General features: G+C 38.7%; 1 protein-coding gene and 1 pseudogene across 1 annotated transcript in view; one reads left to right on the top strand and one right to left on the bottom strand.

The window, feature by feature from the left end:
* Positions 1–1,016: 1,016 nt before the first annotated feature.
* Positions 1,017–22,075, top strand: part of PRTG (protogenin) — a 127,380-nt gene continuing 106,321 nt past the window's right edge. Inside the window, exons 1-2 of the mRNA XM_038581108.1 lie at positions 1,017–1,485; positions 3,393–3,695. Coding sequence (XP_038437036.1) covers positions 1,017–1,485; positions 3,393–3,695 — 772 coding nt within the window. The remainder of the gene's footprint in view (positions 1,486–3,392; positions 3,696–22,075) is intronic.
* On the bottom strand, positions 13,195–13,490 carry LOC100683721 (annotated as a pseudogene).

Here is a 22,075-nt window from a genome sequence, read left to right as displayed (position 1 = left end):
CTATGAAAGCCTGGCTCCCCCCAGGCAAGCGCAGAGAACCCAGAAATCCCCTGATCTCGCCTCGACTGTTAGGACAGGGCCCTTCTGCGCGCACCGTTCTCACGAAATAAAGAGCTCGAGTAACTTGGCCAACATAAGAAAACGTCTCCTCCAAAGGTGATTCACGGAGCGGCTCGGCGAATCCTTCGGGAGGTGTTTCCAAGCCAGGGCTGTATCTGCCCGCGGGCGGGGAGGGCAAGAGCCGCGCGTGCCCAGATGTGGGGCTCAGCCCCGGAGATGCCTCCAGCCCGGCTGACACATCCCCGGAGCGGGCAGAGGCCGTCTTCCCTCCGCAGGGCCTCGGCGTGCGAGGCGAGGCGGGGGATGGGCAGGGGCCATCAGGGGAAAAGTCTCCGGCCTCTCCGCGTCTCTCAGCACCATCCCTCCCCCGCCGCGCCCCCTCCTTCCCCGAATCCCAAACGCGCGGGGGGAGAGGGGCCCCGGGCAGCCCCGGCCGCGGGGCTCGGCCTTTGTGGCTCCGTCCTCGACGGGGGCGGGGCCGCGGGCCGGGGACCCTCAGCCGGGGCTTGACCCCCAGGTGCATTGTCCGGCGGGGCCCGCCCCCTCCCCGCGGGGCCGCCCGGGGCCCCCTCCCGGCGTCTCCCTCCGCCGGCCGCGCCGACCTCGCGGTCCCCAGACCAGGGGCCAGATGTAGAAAGTAGTCCCCGGGCCGGCAGCGGCGCCGTCCACTCCGCCGCCCGCGCCCCCGCCCCCGCCCCCCGCAGCCGCCGCCTCACTCCGCCCCCGGGCCGGACTCTCGGGCCCCCCGCCCCCCGCCTCCCGCGAGCGGGTGTCCGTGCGCCGGCCTCTCCGCGGCCGCAGAGCCCGCCGCCCGCCAGGCCAGGCCAGGCCACGCCGGAGCGCGAGCGGGAAGCCCAGGCTGCGCGCGTGCAGCGGGGGCGCGGGGAGCCCGGGGGCGGCGGCGGGGCGGCGGGGCGGCGGGGCGGCCGGGGAGCATGCCCGCGCGGCCCCGCTGAATGGCGCCTTCTCTGCGACCCCTCGCCCGGCCGCGGCCGCCAGGGATGCTGCTCCGCGCGCTCCTGCTCCTGCTGCTCCTCGGCTCCGCTCCAGGTGGGCGCGCTTTCTCCTGCGTTCCTTGTGCGCCTGTGGGGCTGGAGCAGGCGCGAGTGGGCTGGGAAGGAGGGAGCGGCGGGGGGGGGGGGGCTGCTGGGGGGCTGCCGGGTCCTCGGCGGCGAGCGGACCGCCGGACCCTGCCCCCTCCCGCGGCCGGCAGGGAGCAGCTGCTGGAGGCTGAGCGGCCCGGGGGCTCCGCGGGGGCTCCGGGGGGCGCGGCCCCCGCACCCGCGCCTCCGCGCTGCGCGCCCGGAGGGGCAGGCTGCGTGGCCGTGGCGCCCGCTGTCCACTCTCCCCCCTTTCTCCTCGCGCCATTGTCCGGGCTCCGGCCGCGTCCTCGCCTCGGCGGCCAGCCCCGGCTCCGCGCCGCCCGCCCGCCTCCCTCCCTCCGCCCTCCCGCCCCGGCCGCCGCGGCGCACGTGGCTTTATTTATATTGTTTCCTTAGTGGCAGCCTCGCCACGCAGGGGGCGCCGCGGCTTCTCGCGGCTTCCCCTTTTGCAGCGGGGTTCCCCCACCCCGACCACACATACGCATTTTCGGGCAGGGGAGAGACTAGGTGAACCAGAGTCCAGGGCAGCACCCCTAGTGCCCGCGTTTTCTCGGATCCGGATCAAAAGAGGAGGAGAAGGGAGGGGTGGAATGGGGAAGGCAAGAAGACTGGAAGGTGCGTGGCCAGTGTGTGCCCCGGAGGGGAGAAAGGTCCCCAGAGCTTAAAAGGAAGTATTTACATAGGAACACCCCCCTCCGCAAACCCCCCTCCAGGTATTTTGAATTTTGAAGCAGGCCCTGAGGTGTGTACCAATGTGAAGATTCCTCCAAACTTCAGGTTAGCCTTATGCAAACTTGGGTGAACTAATTTTTTTTTCTCGTTTGCATCTGCATTGGTTTATCTTCAAAGAGATTAAAAAAAAAAAAGTGTAAGGTGGATGTGACGATTGCGGGGGGTGGGGTGGGTGGGGGCGTGGAGGAGAGATGTTCAGGAGAAGGGGTTATTTTATTTATTTACAGATTACAAACCCCGGACTTTCATCTTTGCAGGAGGAGTTGGTTTTCTGTTAACATGAGAAAAGGATCAAAGTCAGATGTGACTCGGAAACACAATGGGCGCCTTCCGGAGTGGTCCTCGCAGCGCGAGGCTGTGAGGGTCCTCCCGTCGCCCTGGGCATGTGTTAGAAGTCCGCAGCCCGAGCGGGGGAGTGCGGCTAGTGTGTGAGGTTATGAGAAGCAGATCAGTCCCGGGAATTTGTAGTCATGTATTTAGAACATCATAAGGAAGATGAAATGTTCCCAAACTCCTCTAACACTCCCCAATCAATATGCCAGACTTTAGGTGGCCTTTGCGCACAGTACAGGAGGTGACAGGGTATTAGGCAGTCATCGGATGCTTTTTCCTGGCAGGGACCAGGACGATGGGTATGCTTAGAGTAAAACCTTTCCTCTGCTCTGATAAAAATGGGTATTGGTTGATAAAGCAATCTCCTATCCCTATTAGATAGTAAGGACCAATTTAGTCACACATTTCTTTCCAGCAGTTAGTAGTTCTAAAAAGAAAAAAGAAAGAAAAGAAAAGAAAAGAAGAAAGAAAGAAAGAGGAAATAAATGTTTTCTAATCCGATCACCCACTGAGTACAATCAGCAAGAGTTACCAACATTTCAGAGTCAACTGTTTGTCCATTAAATACCTACCTTACTCTGCAGAAATTAAGTAAATTGATCTCTTTCAAGGAGAGGAGGCAGAGTCCTTGCAGTAAAGGACAGATATAAAAATGCAAACTTGTAATTTGTCACGAAAGATAAATGCACTTCCCAAAGGAGTAGGTGCCAGGGAACCCAAAACACTTCAAGGGACAAAGAAATAAACTTGCTTGTTCACAGAGTTGGAGTTTTGCTAATGATTTCTTGTAAAATTAGACTTTTACGACTTACTCTGTTCAAGCTCTTTTTGACAAGCTTGTAAAAGTAGCAAACAGCTTGTGCTCATGAGTTTTCCTGATGATTTTGATACTGTAGCAAGAAGCTTGAGAACTGGATTCTTAGAAGGCATAAGATCATGAAATCTTCCCTGTGCTTTTAGATAAATGTTGAAGATGTTCTTTCTGATTTGTTGAAAAGTTTTGCTGAAACTTAGATTGGTTTATTAAGATGTTTATCAGTTAACTAATATAGTTTCTTAAACTTTGTCATGCTACACCCTGAATATGTTTTACAATTATGTGTTAAGAAATGGCTTTATACCTATAATTCTGGATATGCCTCCCCCCCCCCTTTTTCCTTATAGGAGTGTGGTGCTTTAGTGAACTGTTTTTTATAAAAGAACCACAGGATGTAACTGTCACAAGAAAGGACCCAGTCATTTTAGATTGCCAGGCTCATGGAGAAGTTCCTATTAAGGTCACATGGTTGAAAAATGGAGCAAAAGTGTCTGAAAATAAACGGATCCAGGTTCTGTCTAACGGCTCTTTATACATCAATGAAGTGGAAGGCAAGCGAGGAGAGCAGTCTGATGAAGGCTTTTATCAGTGCTTGGCAATGAACAAATATGGAGCCATTCTTAGTCAAAAAGCACATCTTACCTTGTCAAGTAAGTGTATAAATTCTTCATTGTTTGATACTTTTCATTGCTATGTTTTAATGATTTTGTGATTCACTGTGTGCTAACTCTAAAAATCACATCACACAAACATAAAGAATTTTCCTGGAGGTAAGTAGTTGGTAGGCATGCAGAAAAATCTAAGAAAAAAATATAAATTTAAATGAATGATTGAGAAGGAAAGTCAAGTTAGATTTCAAACACCTAGGGATGACTGGGTGGCTCAGTGGTTGAGCGTCTCTGCCTTTGGCCCAGGTCATGATCCTGGAGACCCAGGACTGAGTCCCACATCCGGATCCCTGCATGGAGCTTGCTTTTCCCTCTGCCTGTGTCTCTGCCTCTCTCTCTCTCTCTCTGTCTCTGTCTCTGTCTCTCGTCTCTGTCTCTCATGAGTAAATACATAAAATCTTTTTTAAAAAAAGATTTCAAACACCTAAACCTGTAGAAGCGGCTTTGTATAAATTTACAAGTGTATGAGCAAGAGTTTGGTGTAAAAGTTTGGCTAATGCAATGAAAGTTCTAAAATCTCATCTTTCATAAATTAACAATTAAAATTTAAAAATCACAAGCAAATCTTTCTGCTTTGTAGATGTGGCCTTTGAGTGCTAACTCTTTCTTATAGCCCAACCTTCCATTTCCCTGAGTGCTTTAAGATCACTCCTGTTGCCTTTTAATTGTTGAGAGGGCATTGGTCAGTAACTCTCAAGCCTTTGAAGTATTCCTAGCCTTTTTCTGCTGGGAGAGAAAGAGGTTAAGGCCATTTCCATATTATGCCTAATGGATTTAAACCAGATCTGCGTCTTTTATTCCAGTTGTCATAAAGTTTGCTGTCTAATGATTTCCTTTGTATTAACAGCCCCATCAGATCAGCCATTTGTCCAAGTGATCCAGTGCTTGGTGGTTGACCTGATAACTGTTGAATGTAAAGATGGGCCTAGGATGAATGGGCAACCCTTGTTCCCACTGAGGTTTTCCATCTCTCCAGGGGATCAAACACGCAACACTTAAGATGACAATAGACAATGCAAATCTTAAAACCACAACAACTGTATCTTAAAAATAGTTTTTACAAGTATTCTAGCTACATTCTTTTGTTAATCCACAAAAGATAGATTTTGTGCTATCCTGACAAATTGATCATTTACAGGATGAACAATAGGAAGAGGGATCTCTTGAGATAAAGACATAATCTTTAGGAAATAGTTTCTTCAGACTATTTAGGAAATAGTCTACACAGGTGAAATTTAGGAAGCCATTGGCAGGGGTTTTCTAAGTGACTTTGACTCTTTTAACAGTGTATGACCATATTTATGCTACCATCATGTTATTAATTTATTTGTACAGTAATGATTAATTGTAGAAATAAGTTGCAAGCAAAGATAGTTTAACATTGAAATATATCAGAAAAGTAGAAATGTTTCCAGTTCTATCCTCCCCCCTCAAGAATGGCAAAAACCTGAGAAAATTTCTGATAAACGTTTTTGTTTTTTTTTTTTTTTTTTTTTTTTTTTTTGCCATAATCACTGGCCAAAAATCATTTTGTTGTTGTTGACTTACGGTTTTTCTGTGTTTTCAAGATAGTGTGCTTTTAATGCCTTTGTTCTGTTCATTTAATTTTAACATAAAGTTGTTGTATAGAGTTGTAACTTTGTCACCTTTTCAGGATTGTGGAAAATGTTTCATACCCAGGAATTGTAGCTTGTATTTCTTTGCTGGAGAGAAGAGGAGCAGGATAGAAAGGTGGAGGAGGGCAGATGGGCCTTGAAAGGATGAAGCATTTATCATGACCACACATTATTTCCGGGACCTCCTTAGAAGCCTGACAAAATTCTAGGGTACCCAGAAATGCCTTGAAAACACATAGAGCTTTAAAGTCTGTATAGTATGATAAATGTTATTAACAGTGAAACAAAGGTTAGTATGGCTTTTTTAGAGTCCTTAGATTTGTGTAACTGTAAAAATTATGGATAATTATTAGATATGATAGTTTTGAAGACTGTTGTGGTGAAGTAGTTTTCATATAATTAGTATCAAGAGCTTAATTTTAGTGAAAATATGTAGACATGGCTGCTACATGTCAACTGTACTCAGTTGTAGGGGCCACACTTTTCATAGGCACATGTTTTATTGAACTCTGTGGAGATATTTTGCTAGGAAATTGCATTCAGTATTACAGATTTAAAATGCATAGTTTTAGATTTTTTTTTAGAAATATGAAACTTAGAGATTCTGAACTCACAAAGTTAGTTTAGGTATTTAAAAAGCAATGTCCAATGACATAGGCTCAAATGACTTTATCCTATGTTCAGGGTAAAGATGTTATACATATTAAACAGGAAGAGAATAGGCATTAAGTGGACATTCTGTTTTGCTTTTTTAAAAAAGCTAGTTCTCTCCTAGTTACTGATAGCAGCAGGGTGCAAGTATGTTGTTTTTATTTCCTGATCAAAGATTTGTCAGCAAACATATCTTTGTTTCAGAAGTGTAATAATATAGCCTTTAAAAATCTAAAACTTTAATCTCTGCAAGTTTTAGAGTTTTTAACACATAGGCAATCAAGTCCTGGTTTCTAAACTTAGGAACTAGAAGCTGAAAGTTGCTCTCTAGGCAAGAATTCCATTATTCATGTGTAAATTAGGAATTCACAGGGTTAAAAGGTTAGAAACTGGCCAGGATGAGGTTTACCCTTGTGATAAAGAGCAGATGACCCTCATTCATTGGCCAAAGCTTTCATGTAGCTCTTCTGCAAAGTTAGTTATTGCCATGAATTGTTCTTGAGGAATGCAGAAATTCAAATGTGAACAGGCCTTTCCTTAAGTGTCACTATGGAGCCTTATCTCCCAAGCACATCAGAGCCGGCTGCAGGGACTAGGTTCCTCCCCAAAGGCCTGGAGGCTTTGCTTTCCTGTTGTTCATCCAAGCACAAAAGAATTTGTCTAACTTAGTTTTTCTAAGGCATCCCATTTTTAAAGGAAAGTATAGGGTTAAAGTAATATTTAGTTTTTTTTTAAAAAGGTAATCCTTTTAATTGATAGACATTTTAGCCATTTTACATTTCATGAAACTAGAATAGGAAGGAGAGTATGTGGGAGGCCCTTTTTTCTAGTTGTATACAATAGTAAGAACAGAAGATTAAGCCATTTCCTATAAATTTCAATATTTTTAGCTTTTGGCAAATCCAGTTTTCACTTTCACCGGTGCTAAGTCTTCAGTATGTAAATAATTTAAACATTTTAGGAATAAGAAATAATTTACCGACATTTTGATGTTTCTTGCATTCTTAACATTAAGATAAATTTCATAGAAAAGCATTAGTGTGGTAAAATGGTCTCATATTTCAACAAGTTTAAATTAAGATAAGAGACGTTTGAGAGAAGTAAAGGAGGAGGCGGGTTGTGTTCTATGATGTGTAAAAGACTGGCTGTAAGCTAGTGATTGAACAGGAAGCTGGTTGTTTATTTCCTTTCCATAAAAGGTGGAAATTGAAGTCTAAGGACAGAGGGAAAGAGAACATAAAGCCAGTTTATATTTCTTAGGTATTTCAGGACCGTTCACTTGGGTGAAAAATCCTTTTTTTTTTTTTTTAAGTGAGCATTTGTTAACTGGAAGACCATTGTATTGTAACTTTATGATGATTTTTTTCCCCTAAAGATTTTGAGGTTCATTTTTGCATGTGAAAAGCTGGGGTGGGGAAAGTGGTCTGTTTCTATATCTCTACACAGCAATAGTGATTTCCTTTAAAAGGATGTAGCTTGTTTTCCATGAATAAAACGTTTATCACTTCAGTTTAAAAGGAGGTGAAACTTGAGGACTTTTGTTGTTAGATGAATGAAAAACTGTTCTATGAGTATGGCTTCTATTTTAAAGAGTAGTATATAAATTATAGCCCAAAGTTGGTCTTAAAATGAGTTAAAATATATTGAGAACATTTAATGACTCATGTTAAAAAATAAGGTGGGTGATTGAAAAGAGAAAGAACTATGAGACTATTAGCCTACATTTTGAATTTTATTAATGATCTAAGACCCAAGATGGATGAGATTTTGCTACATTGTCACTTATTGAGTGAGATTTGTAGATGCTGTAAAGGGAAACATCTCTTACATGTGAGCATATTCACTTCAAGCTGTTAAGTTACCTGCCCTAATTTCAATAGAGGTAACACAAAAGTCATTTGATTTCAGAAAAATAAGATAGAATTGAGGTATTTGAGAGACCAATCTGCCAACACTGTAGATAAGGTTCAGAAGATTCTTTCTGAGATCCAAGAAAAATCATCTTTAAAGAGAAGGGGTTATGGTTCAAGAGTACATGTTTAACTTAAAAATTGACCATCTTACAATTGCTAAAGCCAGGGAAGTAAAAGCACATGAAGTTCTACAGGCTTATGTACAATGACACTTGGTTCTTTCAGTCTGTCTTCTTAAAAGGTTTATCAGGTACCTGATAATCTCTGGATAATAGAACCAGTTTTTCCCACTTTGCACTTGATTAAGTGAGGATCATTTCTCATCATTTCTCATCATCTGTAACACTATCTCACTGTTTTTCAGAATTGTTGGATTTTTAATTTTATAACCAAGCAGGATCCACTGGAGGGTAGAATTATAATTTGCTTTAAGATGTATATAAATGGGAAAAAAAGGATGTATATAAATGTGTTTATTTTATTTCTGTTCAGCTTCTTAATGGAATTTTGAAAGGGCATTTGGTATGGCCCTTTTTTGTCAACTATCTCTGATATTCTAAAGAAAGGGTCTCATGCTCAGCAGTTGTTTGCCAAGGGATTTGTTGTCATTGCTCCTGAATTTAACAGCTGGGCCTATTGATGGAGTCCAGAGCAATTTAAAGGAATCGCAAAATAAACTAAAAACAAAACAAAACAACAAAACAAACCCATACCAAGAAACCCCACAAAAACAAATCTTTTAAGCAGGACTTTAAGTTGAAGGAGTATTTTGATTAATAAATAAATAATTTGAGGTTACCTTTTTGAAAACCCTAATATCCCTGACTACAGTTTTGAGAGATAATTTTTATCTCTCCTAGGCAGATTCACTCAATTAGAATTACTTTTAGCTTCTAAATTAGTAATGACTCATGAAAAATAATAATGTTAGCCATTTTGTTGAGGACCATACTTGAATTTTAAGAACAGCTGTGATTATTGACATGTTTTAAGAGGAAACCTAAAAATTGTACCCCAAATTTTTCACTTTCAGGACTATTTTAATACTTCTGAGTGTTCAGACTCTTTGGAAAAGCATTTTTTTAAGCTCATCATTTAAAGTTGATAAATAAGAGAGGAAGAAAACACAGTTGTAGTAATTGAAGCAATGTTGGCAGTTGCCTTAACATAGTAATCTGCACAGAACAAGCTCACAGTCAGCAATTGACAATAGTGATGTGCAAAAAGGTAAAAATGTACTAAATTACCTTCAGTGGCTGTAATCCTGAAGCCAAGTGAATCGCTCTAGGGATATGTATTGCAGAGGATAAAGGTGTCATCCTCACAAAGGTCTCTGACAGTAATCTGACAAATGCTTTCCTGACTTTTACATTCCTTGTTTTTTTCTTCTTTCAACCTCTGGTTCTCAGAAACTGCTTTTGATGAGTGTTAAAAGCCAAATTCTTATAGGCTGAGCAGAAGGCATGAATTAAAAATGTTTGTTTTTTCAGTTTCTGGGAGGCTTGCCCTTTTCTCATGTTTATGTATATACATTTTTTAATATCTTTAGCATCTGTGGCTAGGTTAATTAAGTGACTGTTGGAGATTGCAATCATTGTTTCAAACTTGTGTCCTCAATGGGCTTATTTCTTAGAACTGATAGAAAGGAAATTTTTCTTTCTCTCGCTTTCTTTCTTAGTAGGCTCCATGCTGATGTGGAGCTGAGTGCAGGGCTTGAACTCAGGACCCTGAGATCAAGACCTGAGCTGAGATCAAGAGTTTGATGCTTAACTAACTTAGCCACCCAGGCACCTCAAGGAAATTTTCTTCTAATAACTTAATTTATGAAATAATAGTAAACTCCTGTTTGGAACAGTTCTATAGTTTGTTTTTGTTTTGTTTTGTTTTTTAATGATGCTACTTTATAAAGACTACTTTCTCTAAATTGTATCCTTTGGGAGTAATCCTCCAAAATGGCCTTTTTATTGTCACTATTTTGTAGTCTTTTTAGTACTACTCAAAATGGATCTCCTTCACTTCACCAACTTAAAAAAGTGGAGACTGTATTACTACTGTGGGTTACATTCCTCAGGATTTCTTCTCAGCCTTGGTGCAATCAACATTTGGGGCTAGATAATTCTTCATTGTGGACACTCTTATGCAGACTAGAATGTACATCAGCATCCCTGGCCTCTACATACCAGATGCCAGTCCAGTAGCATCCCCGCCTCCCCACCACTGCAGTTGTAACAACAAAAAAATGTGTTTTGGGAGGCAAAATCATCCTGGTTGAGAACTACTTTGTTTCTGAAGAGGTAGAAATTTTTTTTCCAAGTTGGTACTGGGCCATTAGTTATTTTAACTATTTCTGTCTTATGTTTGATAATCTAAGCTTTTGGTGTTAATAATGCTAAATGTATTGATTGGAGAACCAGTTATTATTTTTAAGTATTGTGAAGAAAGCTTGATTTAAAAAAAAAATGTGTCTCAGTCATTGTTTGTCTAAGTGGGGGTGATATTGCCTCTTCATTCCTTTTCCACACATGGTACATTGAAACCTGATATTAAGAGTTCATCCTTCTATAGGTCCATTCATTTTGATTTCAGTATTTTAGATCTTTTCTTGAGGATATCTAGACAAAGCATAAATGCAAATTTCACTTAACTCTGTTTACTCAGTACATTGTATTTTCTTGATGTGATGGGCTCCAGTGTTGAAAAAGATAGGAGAAATCTCCATGTGTGGCAAATGTTAAAGAACATCTTTTGTGATGCTCAGCATGGAGACAAGTAAAACTGTATGAGATTAATAGCCCAGAGAATTACATTTGCTGTGTGGTAGGTGGTTCTCTGGGTGAATGGTTAACAGAAATCTTTTCAGCTAATTCAACGGTACCATAGACTTATTTGGGGCAGAAACAATTTAACTTCCTCTAGATAATGATGTAAAGATGGTAGTGTCTTGAGAGGGCATCAATGAGTAAGAATTAAACACCATACGTAGTATGTTAACTAGTATGCAGAAAGTTGCAGACAAATTTTGAGTGGTTGTTATGACAAATGCTTGTTTTAGATTATTTAGTAGTAGTACGCAGGGATTGCATAGTCCTCATCTTTCTCAAGGTATCATTTTTTGTGTTTGGTTTCATTTTGGTTAGCTTTTTATGATAGTAAAAGTTAAGATTGTTCCTATAGGTAGTTGGTCACCTGTAGAGGCCAGTAGCCACTGGTAGCTCAAGTGACAGTTGAGATGGATGAGGGAGAAGGCAGAATCTTTTAATGAGTGGCTCTAGTCCTGAGCACGGATGACTGAACATTCAGCACCATGTGTTCTACTCCAAAAAAGTGCTTTGAGTAGAACAAATCATCAGTTCAAACTAGAAGAGAAAAATGTACATTTCCTTATATTTAAGGAAAATAATAGTTGTGTAAAACAGAATTTTAATGATCTTGAGTTCTTGTTTTCTTGTTCTTGTGCTTTCATAAAGAAATTATGAAGTTGACAGGTACCAATATCTGGTAAATATTCTTAGTGCTGCTATATATTTTTATTGAGTTACTGGGAGCTGCAGTGGAAAACCAGAATGACAAAATGCAAGAGAGCCAATCATTTATGTCTTCTCCATTGCTGATGATTTATACGACTTTAGACAAATTACTTAATCATTCTGATCCCTACTTTGTGTTACCTGTAAAAATGGGCAGCTGGACAAAAAGGAGGGGGCACAGGTGTTCAGCAACACAGTACCCTATTTTTGTAATTCTGTTACTGTAATTCTGAGCAAATGGCCAGTAAATTATATTTTTTATAAGACTGAGTTAAATCACACATTTAAGTCACTGAGAAAAAATTTAAGAGAACCGTTTAAGTCACTGAGAAAAAAATTACAGTAGCTTGGCCATTATTTAACTTGGTACTTTTAAGAATTCATACTCTTGCCATGTATCATAGGAGAATCTACTTTTGGTGGGGGTGAAGTCTTAAACCAATACTGATAATTTGAACTAGTACTGTTTTCTGACTTAAGTCAGAAAAATAAATCAAAATAAATTATGTTGCCTGGCCCTGGGAAGTTCATAATAGTTGTGCTCTTTGAAGGTTGACATAGTACGCAAGAGGTATAGCTTTACAAATGCGTCTGCTTTGGCTAATTACTTGTGTATTCTGATGTTTATTGACTCAGTGTTTAAAAGAAATAGTGCCAATTTCATCTTAACAGAGTTTTGCTAATGTATTATTAGTGTTTTAGTAGAAATAGATTATACTGCCTGCCCCCACCCACCACCAAGTCCTATTAAGAATGATAAGGTTTAATTTTTCCCCCAGCTTTCAAACTGAGTTAGCTTGAGCCCCTCTGATTGGATTTAAAGTAACTCCAATTAAAATATTGACCTCAAAGTGAACACATAATAGGAAAAAAATGCTTTGATGTTGGTATTGCCATTTTGGCATTTCTTTTTAAAGAGATCACAGCTTTTCTTAAATAATTGTAACAGATGTATTTACTGTTTTTATTTTAATAAAAATAATTCACTTTTTATGTATTCAAGAAAGTCACATTTCCATGCTCTGTCTTAGGGACCAAACTCAGTAAAGTAGTAAGATTACCAAAATTTTTACCAAAAGTTATCCCCAGTGATGGAACGATTTCTTCAAAGCTTGAAAGTATCTTTACCTTGATGATTTACTACATTTTTAGAAAACTGTAATAATGCATGAAAGATAGTATATAGGCAGAAGAAACTTTGTGAAATTTAAGTTTAATTTTCAGTATGCCAGATGTCAACTAGGAAGCTATGATATTTAGGGAGAGAACTTTATTGCTTAGCAAATGGTACATTGAGAAATTACAAGTTGGTCAATAGAGAAGTGACCGGTGCCTTGCCCAAGGATACAACTACTAGATCTCAGGTGTGCTGATTCTAGTCATGAATTTGCAGTATTAGGTAAAGATTTTCTCCTGTGTATTGTGTGAAAATGTGTCTCTATATATTCAAATATATCTCATCTAATCCAGAATATAGAAAAGAGAATAGTAGTGGAACTGACCCTGATATAAAAGACACATTTAATTTCTGAATATTTATTTTAAAAGTATGACTTTATCATTGTGCAGCTCACCCTTTACTGCTGTATAAGACTTTGTTGTGTTGATGTAGTAAATAGGCAATTTTCAAATAAAATCAATAATGTTTCTATTTTATCCTGAGTATAACCTCAATGCAGGGAGATTGAGCTCCAGTCCTTTTAGAGGTTCAGCATTTGTTGCTATATCTGTACAAATGAAAGTTTGAGCTAAAGCAGATTTTCATTGTATCTTTATTTTTTTTTCATAATTGGAGTATTTTTATTTTATGTACAATAAGTCAGCATCAAAGTAGGTATCTTGGACATCTGCAGTTAAGGTAGGTATCTTGGATGACCCATTCAAGGAAGTTCACTTAATCCAACTTAATGAAGCCTATATTCTTGGCGTACTGACGGAACACTGGCGGCACATGTTGAAGCCGTATTTCCGGATCAGACCATGCTGATTTGAACAGACACGGCAAGAACGAGAGCCCTGGCCAGACTTCCTTGGGTGGCTCCAGTAGAGCTGCTGGTGACCCATCTTGCTCTTTCGGATGCAACGAGGCAAAAGGACTCATTGTATCTTTAAATAACCTTCAATGGAGTGAGGCTCTCTTGTAGTCAAAAGGTTGAAATTTAAATAAATGATTGACTATGTGTCATTATTATTGCTTCGAAAGAGGGGCATAGTGATAGCCTATGTCTAGTGTGGACATTTTTTTTCTTTAGCAGCAGTTTTATTGAGGTAGAATTCACATATCACAAAGTTTACCTTTTGAAAGTGTGTAATTCTGTGGGTTTAATACATCTATCACCATTATCTAATTTCAGAATATATCTTTCACTCCAAAAAGAAACCCCACACTTCCCAGTTCTTTCTTCACCTATACCCTGGAACCATGAATCTGGTTTCTGTCTCTAGATTTGCCTATTGTGGACATATCATAAAAGTAGAATTGTACAATATGTGAAGTTTTGTGTCTGGCTTCTTTCACTTAGCCCAATATTTTCAAGTTTCATCCATATTGTAGCATGTACTGGTACTTCATTTTCATGGTTGAGGAAGGTTCCATTGTATAATATACCCATGTTATATTTATCTAGTTATCTGTTGATGGATAATTGGATTTTTCTTTCTTTTGGCTCTTGTGAATAATTCTGCAGTGAACGTTGGCATACAAGTATCCGTGTCCCTGTTTTCACCACTTTTGGGCATATGCCTAGGAGTGGAGTTGCTAGATCATATGGTAATTCTACATTTAACCTTTTGGGGAGTCACCTATTTTCCACAGTTGCTGCACCATTTTACATTCCCACCAGCAATGTCCAAGGGATTCAGCTTTCCATGTCCATGCCAATGCTTATTATTTTCATTATTATTATTATCATCCCACAGTAAGTATGAAGTGTTCTCATTGTGGTTTTGATTTGCATTTCCCTAATGACTAATGATCTTTTCATGTACTTATTGGCCATTTATATATTTTCTTTGGAGAAATATCTAGTGCCCATTTTTAAAAATTGGGCTTTTGATTTTTTTTTTATTGTTGTTGGGTTTGGGATTTTTTTTCATAATCTGGATATTCATTTTATCAGTTATAATGATTTGCAGATATTTTTTCCAGTTCTGTATTTTGTCATTTCATTTTCTTGATGTCTTTCGATGCACAAAGTTTTAAATTTTGATTAAATTCAATTTATGTTTTCTTTTGTTGCTTGCGGTTTTGTTGTTAGACCTAAAAATCTATTACCAAATCCAGTGGTAAGGGTTTAGCTTCGCATGTTTCACTTCGCATGTGAAAATCCAGTTGTCGGGCACCATTCATTGAAGAGACTTCATTCCTTATTGAATGGATTTGACATCCTTGTTGAAATCAATTAACTATAGGTTTATAGGATTTATTTCTGGATGGTTGGTGCTATCCTGTTGGTCTCATGCTATTTTGATTATTGTATCTTTGCAGTAAGTTTTAAATCAAGAAATGTGAGTATTCCAACTTTGTTCATCTTTCTCTTGACTTTTTTTTTTTATTATTATTCATGGCCCCTTGCAATTCCATATAAATTTTTAGATTGGCTTTTCCATTTCTGCATAAAATAATCTTGGAATTTTGATACGGATTGCATTGAATGTGTAGATTACTTTGGATAATATTGATGTCTTAGCAATATTAAGATTTCCAGTCCATGAACAATACATCCCTCTGCATATTTAGATCTTTATTTTCTTTTAGCAGTGTTTTATAGTTTTCAGTCTGCAAATCTTACACTTTTTAAAAAATATTTTATTGGCATAATACACTGTGTAGGGAAGTCATGTCATGTTAGATAGGACGACATTTAATTTTTTTTTTAAATTTTACTTATTTATGATAGTCACAGAGAAAGAGAGAGAGAGAGAGGCAGAGACACAGGCAGAGGGAGAAGCAGGCTCCATGCACCGGGAGTCCGACGTGGGATTCGATCCCGGGTCTCCAGGATCGCGCCCTGGGCCAAAGGCAGGCACCAAACCGCTGCGCCACCCAGGGATCCCAGTCTTACACTTTTTAAATGAAATTTGTACCTAAGTATTTTATTCTTTAAGATGCTATTGCAAATGGAATAGTTTATTGCTGGTGTATATAAACACAATGACTTTATGTGTGTTGATCTTATACCCTGAAACTCTTCTGAGTTCATTTATTAACTTTAGTAGCTTTCTTGTAGATTCTTTGGAATTTTCTATATATAGAATCATGTTATCTGTGAAAGATATTGTTCTACTTTTTTCCCCCCCAATTAGGATGCCTTTTATATCTTTTTCTTATCTAATTCCTCTGGTGTGAACTTCTAGTACAGTGTTGAATAGTCTGTACATCCTGTTCCTAAAGCAGAAATATGGCTACTGGCACCGCAAAGACGGTAACATCTGATGGGAAAGTGCTTATATGTGTAACATACAAGGTACTAACAAAACTTACTTCAAGCAGTTTTGCAGAACTTGTCAGAAGTCTTATAACTCTTACCAAGTGAAGAATATATCACTTGTCAAGTAAACAGAGTGTTTGCATTTTGTACCTGAATTACTCTACCTGGTGGTAGAGTTTTCATGTGCATGTTTTTTCCTAAAGGACACTAGGTTTCTAATGACCTCGAGTTTTTCTTGTTTTTTGGTAGGAGTTGTAGAAATAACACTCAACTGGGAAATGGGACCTTAGGTATAAGTTTCCTTTTGCTATTGAAAAATCTTGTTCATGTTACCCACTTTTGAGACTATTACTTCACTGGCAACGTGGAAGAATGTTTGCTTTACTTGCTACTCAGTCTAATGTAAGAGAAACTAAACTGAAAAATAGAGTATTTTTCTTAAAAAAATTTTTTTTTAAAGATTTTGTTTATTTGTTCATGAGAGAGACAGAGAGAGAGGCAGAGACACAGGCAGAGGGGGAAGAAGCAGGCTCCGTGCAGGGAGCCCGATGTGGGTTTCAATCCTGGAACTCCAGGATCACACCCTGAGCCAAAGGCAGAGACGCTCAACTGCTGAGCCACCCAGGCATCCTGTAAAAAAAAAAAAATATATATAGGGAAAAGCTTTCTGTCTTTCACCATTAAGTATGGTGTTAGCTATGGATTTTTCATAAATGCCATTTATCATGTTGAGGAAGTTCCATTATATTCCTAGTTTTCTGGGTGTTTTATCATGAAAAGGTGTTGGTTTTTTTTCACTGCTTTTGCTATATCAATTGTGATGATCATATAGTTTCTTTCCTTGTTCTGTTAATGTTGTATATTATATTGATTAATTTTTTTCTGTTGATCCACTTTTGAATTCCTGGGATAAATCTCACTTGGTCAATACCATCTTTTTAATATGACATTAGATCCAGTTTGAGACTTTGTATCTATATTCATAAAGATGGTCTGTTATTTTCTTTTCTTGGTGTGTAATTTTCATGTGATGTATCTGCTTTGGTATTAGAATTGGGTTCATAGAATGAGTTAGGAAGTGTTCTATCCTATTTGTTGGGAGAGTTTGAGAAGATTGATGTTATTTCTAATTTAAATGTTTGGTAGAATTCACCAATCAAGCCATCTGGTCCTGGACGTTTCTTAGTTGGGAGGTTTTTGGTTACTGATTCAGTCCCTTTACTCATTGTAGGCTGTTGCAATTTTTAATTAATTTTTGAGTCATGTAGATAATATGTGTTTTAGAATTTGTACATTTCATATAGGTCATCTAAATTGTAGGTATACAACTGTTCATAATATTGTCTTACAATCTTTTTTATTTTTGTAAAGTTGGTGGCAATGTCCTCATTTTCATTTCTTTATTTATACCTTTTTTATTTTTATTTCTTTGTCAGTCTAGCTCACCATTTGTCAATTTTGTTCATCTTTTCAAAGAACCAGTTTTTGGTTCTGTTGATTGTTGTTTTTCTAGCCTCTTTCATTTATCTCCATTACTAATCTTTATTCTTCCTTCTGTTAGCTTTTAGTTTAGTTTTTGCTTTTTTTTCTAATTCTTCAAGATGTAGTTATTGATTTGAGATCTTTTTTTCTTATTTATTGTAGGATTTACAGCTACAGATCTATTGAGTATTGCTGCACTGTCATTTTCATTTGTCTCAGAGGAGTTGTTATTGTTCTTTTTCTTCGCCTCCTCCCCCCTCGCCCTCCCCTCTTTCTTTCCTTTCTTGACCCATTGATTAATAGTTTGTTGTTTAATTTCCACATGTGTGTGATTTTTTTCCAGTTTTCCTTCTGTTCTTTTACTTCTAACTTCATTCCACTGTAATTGGAGAAGATACCTTATATGAATTTAATCTTTAAAAATGTATGGAGACTTGTTTTCCAACTGAGCATATGGTCTATCCTGCAGAATGTTCCATGTGCATTTGAGGAGAATGTATGTTCTGCTCTTATTGGGTAGAGTGTTTTTATGTGTCTACTAAGTCTAGTTAGTATACTGTATTGCTCAAGTCCTATATTTCCATATTGTTCTTCTGTCTAGATGTTCTATCCATTGTTGAATGTGCTGTATTGAAGTCTCCAACTATTACTATAAAACTGTTTCTCGGGATCCCTGGGTGGCGCAGCGGTTTGGCGCCTGCCTTTGGCCCAGGGCGTGATTCTGGAGACCCAGGATCGAATCCCACATCGGGCTCCCGGTGCATGGGGCCTGCTTCTCCCTCTGCCTGTATCTCTGCCTCTCTCTCTCTCTCTCTCTGTGACTATCATAAAAAAAAAAATGTTGAATGGTTTAAAAAAAAAAAAAACTGTTTCTCACTTCAATTCTATCAGTATTTGCTTCATATCTATATTGGGATTCTGTTGTTTGGTGCACATATGTTTATAATTGTTAAGTGGTCTTGATGAATTGACCCTTTTATTAGTATATAATGTCCTCCTTGTTTCTTAGAACAGTTTTTGACTTAATGTTGCTTTTGTCTGCTACTAGTACAGCCCCCAGCTCTCTTTTGATTACCACTTGCATGGAATACCTTTTCCAGTCCTATTTATGGAACCTTTTTCAACGTATTTATGTCATTGGATATAAAGTGAATATCTTGTAGACAGCATGTAGTTAGATCCTGGGTTTTTTTTTTTTATCCTGTTTTCTTTTAATTTATTTTTATTTATTTATGATAGACATAGAGAGAGAGAGAGAGGCAGAGACACAGGCAGAGGAGAGGGAGAAGCAGGCTCCATGCCGGGAGCCCAACGCGGGACTCGATCCCGGGACTCCAGGATCGTGCCCTGGGCCAAAGGCAGGTGCGAAATGGCTGAGCCATCCAGGGATCCCCCTTGATCCTGTTTTTTTAATCCATTCTCCCAGCCTCTGTCTTTTGATAGTTTAATCCATTTATGTTTAATATAGTCACTGATAAAGAAGGATTGCTTACATTTTGCTATTTATTTTCTGAGTGTCTTGTACCTTTCTTGTCCTTTTCTTCCATTACTGCATTCTTTTTGTGTTTAGTTGATTTTGGGTAGTGAGCCTTTGTGACTCCCTTTTCATTTCCTTTAGTGCATATTTTTTAGATATTTCTTTGCGGTTGCCATAGAGATTACACTTAATATCCTACATTTTAACAATCTAGTTTGACTTGATGTCACCTTACTTTTATTCTGCTCTGTGCAGTCAGTGTCTCCTTTTATGTTATTATGATACATTGCATCTTTATACATGTGTGCCCAGTAAACAGATATATATATATATATATATATATTTATAGAAATCTATTTGTTTTTTAAATTATGTGGGAAATAAGAAACGGATGTATAAACCAAAAAATAGAATAATATTGATTTTAGTATTTGCCTATTTAGCTACATTTGTTGGAGATCTTTATTTCATTGTATGGCTTTGAATTATTGTCTACTGTCCCTTCATTTCAATCTGAAGGACTCCCCTTAGCATTTATTATAGGCCATGTCTAATGGAATATGCTGCCTTGGCATTCGTTTATCTGGAAAGTCTTAATTTCTCTCTCCTTTCTGAAGGACAGTTTTTCTGGATATGGAGTTCTTGTTTTACAGTTTTTTATATCACTTTAAATTTGTCACCCCCACTGTCTTCTGGCCTCCACAGTCTATGAGAAATTAACTATTAATCTTATTTGAGGAATAATAATAAATATGTGATGAGTTTCTTTTATCACTGTTTTCTTGATTTTCTTTTCATCTTGCAACATTTGATTATAAATGTATTTCCTTGTGGATCTCTTTTAATTTATCCACTTGAAATTCATTGAACTTCTTTGGGATGTACATTTACTTCTTTCATCAGATTTCAAAGGTTTTCAGCCATTATTTGTTCAAATATTCTTTGTACCCATTTTCTCTCTATTCCTTCTAGAACTCTCATAATGCATATGTTAGTCTGCTCATTGATGTCTCACACTAGGCTTTATTCATCTCTTCTTATTTTTTTAAATTTATTTTGTTTTTTTCTTCTTGTTATTTTTTGCATATTTTTTGTGTTACTCCCTATGGCTTTTTAAAAAGTTTTTGTTTAAATTCCAGTGAGTTAACATACAGTGTAATATGAGTTTCATGTGTACAATTTAGTAATTCAGCACTTAAATACAATGTCCAGTGCTCATCACAATAGGTGCACTACTTAATCCCCATCACCTAGTTAACCCATTCCCCTCCCCCCACCGCCCCTCTGGTCACCATCACTTTGTTCTCTATAGTTATGAGTCTGTTTCTTGGTTTTCCTCTATGATCATTTGTTTTGTTTTTTAAATTCTTCATATGAGTGAAATCATATGGCATCTGACATTTACTGCCAAATAATAGATAATGGCAACTGAGTGGGGGAGGGGCATTTTCTATGCACTTTACATGTATTTACTTTGTCTAATCCTTATAATCTTATGAGACACATAGTTTTATTTTAATTTTAAAGATGGAGTAACTGAGGAACAGGAAGATACTATTCATTGCCTATGGTTTTTATTTTTGTCTTTTCTTTCATGATTTAAGATATTTTATTATAATTTCCTTCTACTGTACTGTTATCTCAAGTTCTTGAAGTGTCAGCCTCCTTCTTTTCTGTGTCTGGTAATTTTCCCTTATGGCAGATTGTTTCCTTGTGTGATTTTTAATTCTTTACCATGATCTCCTTTTCAGCAAGGCTTAGTATATACTATATTATGGAAGTGCTTATTTCTCTTCAGTGCCCCAAGGTTTCACTGGTCATGAACCAATTTTGGGGTTAATTCTTGGCTCCTTTACATTAGTTATATAGATTTAGATTCTACACAAGTGTGCGATATATGTCAGGGGTTTATATTTTTCATGGGAAACATTTCTTTTCATTGAGAATAAAGCTTTCTTATTGCTAATCTGGCTGGTGAATGAATGTTTCTACTGATCCTTTCTCCAAGTGCTTTCAAGATCCTGGCTTCAGGGACACCTGGGTGGCTCAGCGGTTGAGTGTCTGCCTTTGGCTCAGGGCATGATCCTGGAGTCCCAGGATTAAGTCCCACATCAGGCTTCCTGCGTGGAACCTGCTTCTCCCTCTACCTATGTCTCTGCCTCTCTCTCTGTGTCTCTCATGAATAAATAAATAAAATCTTTAAAAAAAAAAAAAGATCCTGGCTTCAGGTCTCCATTAACTATGTTGTGATGGAACAAAACCACTTTTACTTTCTAGAAGCCTTTAGTGCCTATAGCCACATCTAAGATATCATGGCACCAGACCAGAGTTTACTGCTCTGACCTTGAACTTAACATTTTGTTAGTGGTGGTGATATTGTTTTGACTATGTTCTGTGCAGCATTTTTGTGTATTTATAGTGGGAGAAAGCATCTATATTTATTGTGTACTATTTTGTAGGAACTGAAATAAGGATGGAGTCCTGAAGAATCTCTTTGTACTTAGAAACTATGTGCCTGATCTCTAAGGACTAAGTTCCTAACTTCACTTCTCTGTATAATTCTGGTTCTCTTCATTTTAATTTTCATCATCCCTCCCAACTACATTTCTGTCTTTCCTCTTTGTCACATCCCCATGTTAGTTAATGGGACTTTTCGGTGACCTTGAGTGATACTCCCTTCTACTGCCAGGGCACCCAACATACATGGCACATTGTAAACACTACAATACTTGCTGATTGAGAATTTTGTGTGTAGGCTTATTTTTTACTTAGGACTATCATTCATTTCTACGACAAATATTTATCGAAAGCCAACTCTGCTAGGTCCTGAGAATGCCACAGTTAATAAAAAATAGTCTCTGACTTCAATGATTTGTTAGAGGGAGAAAGGAATTCATAAATAGGTAATAACTAAAACAGTATGGTTGTGCAATAGTAGAGTATATTCCTAGCAGAGTTGCATATGTGGTGTTATTTTCTCCAACTTTTTATATTGAAAAATTTCAGATCTACAGACAGGTGGAAGGATAGAATAATGAATACCTGAATACCTTTCCCCTAGATTCCCAGCTGCTAATTAATAGTTGCCACTTTACTTCATCCTTCTTTCTAAAAAAGTTACAGATATTTTGACACTTTACCTCTAAATACTTCTCCATGCATCTCTGAATTTGGGGTGGAGTGGTGATGGGCACTTATGGATAGGTTCTTGTGGAAGTGATGCTTAAGTTAAACTTTAAAGGAAAACTAGATGTTAAATGAGGGGG

This window comes from Canis lupus, chromosome 30, assembly GCF_011100685.1.
Source record: "Canis lupus familiaris isolate Mischka breed German Shepherd chromosome 30, alternate assembly UU_Cfam_GSD_1.0, whole genome shotgun sequence".
Taxonomy (NCBI): Eukaryota; Metazoa; Chordata; class Mammalia; order Carnivora; family Canidae; genus Canis; species Canis lupus.
This window is presented reverse-complemented; position numbering and strand designations above follow the sequence as displayed.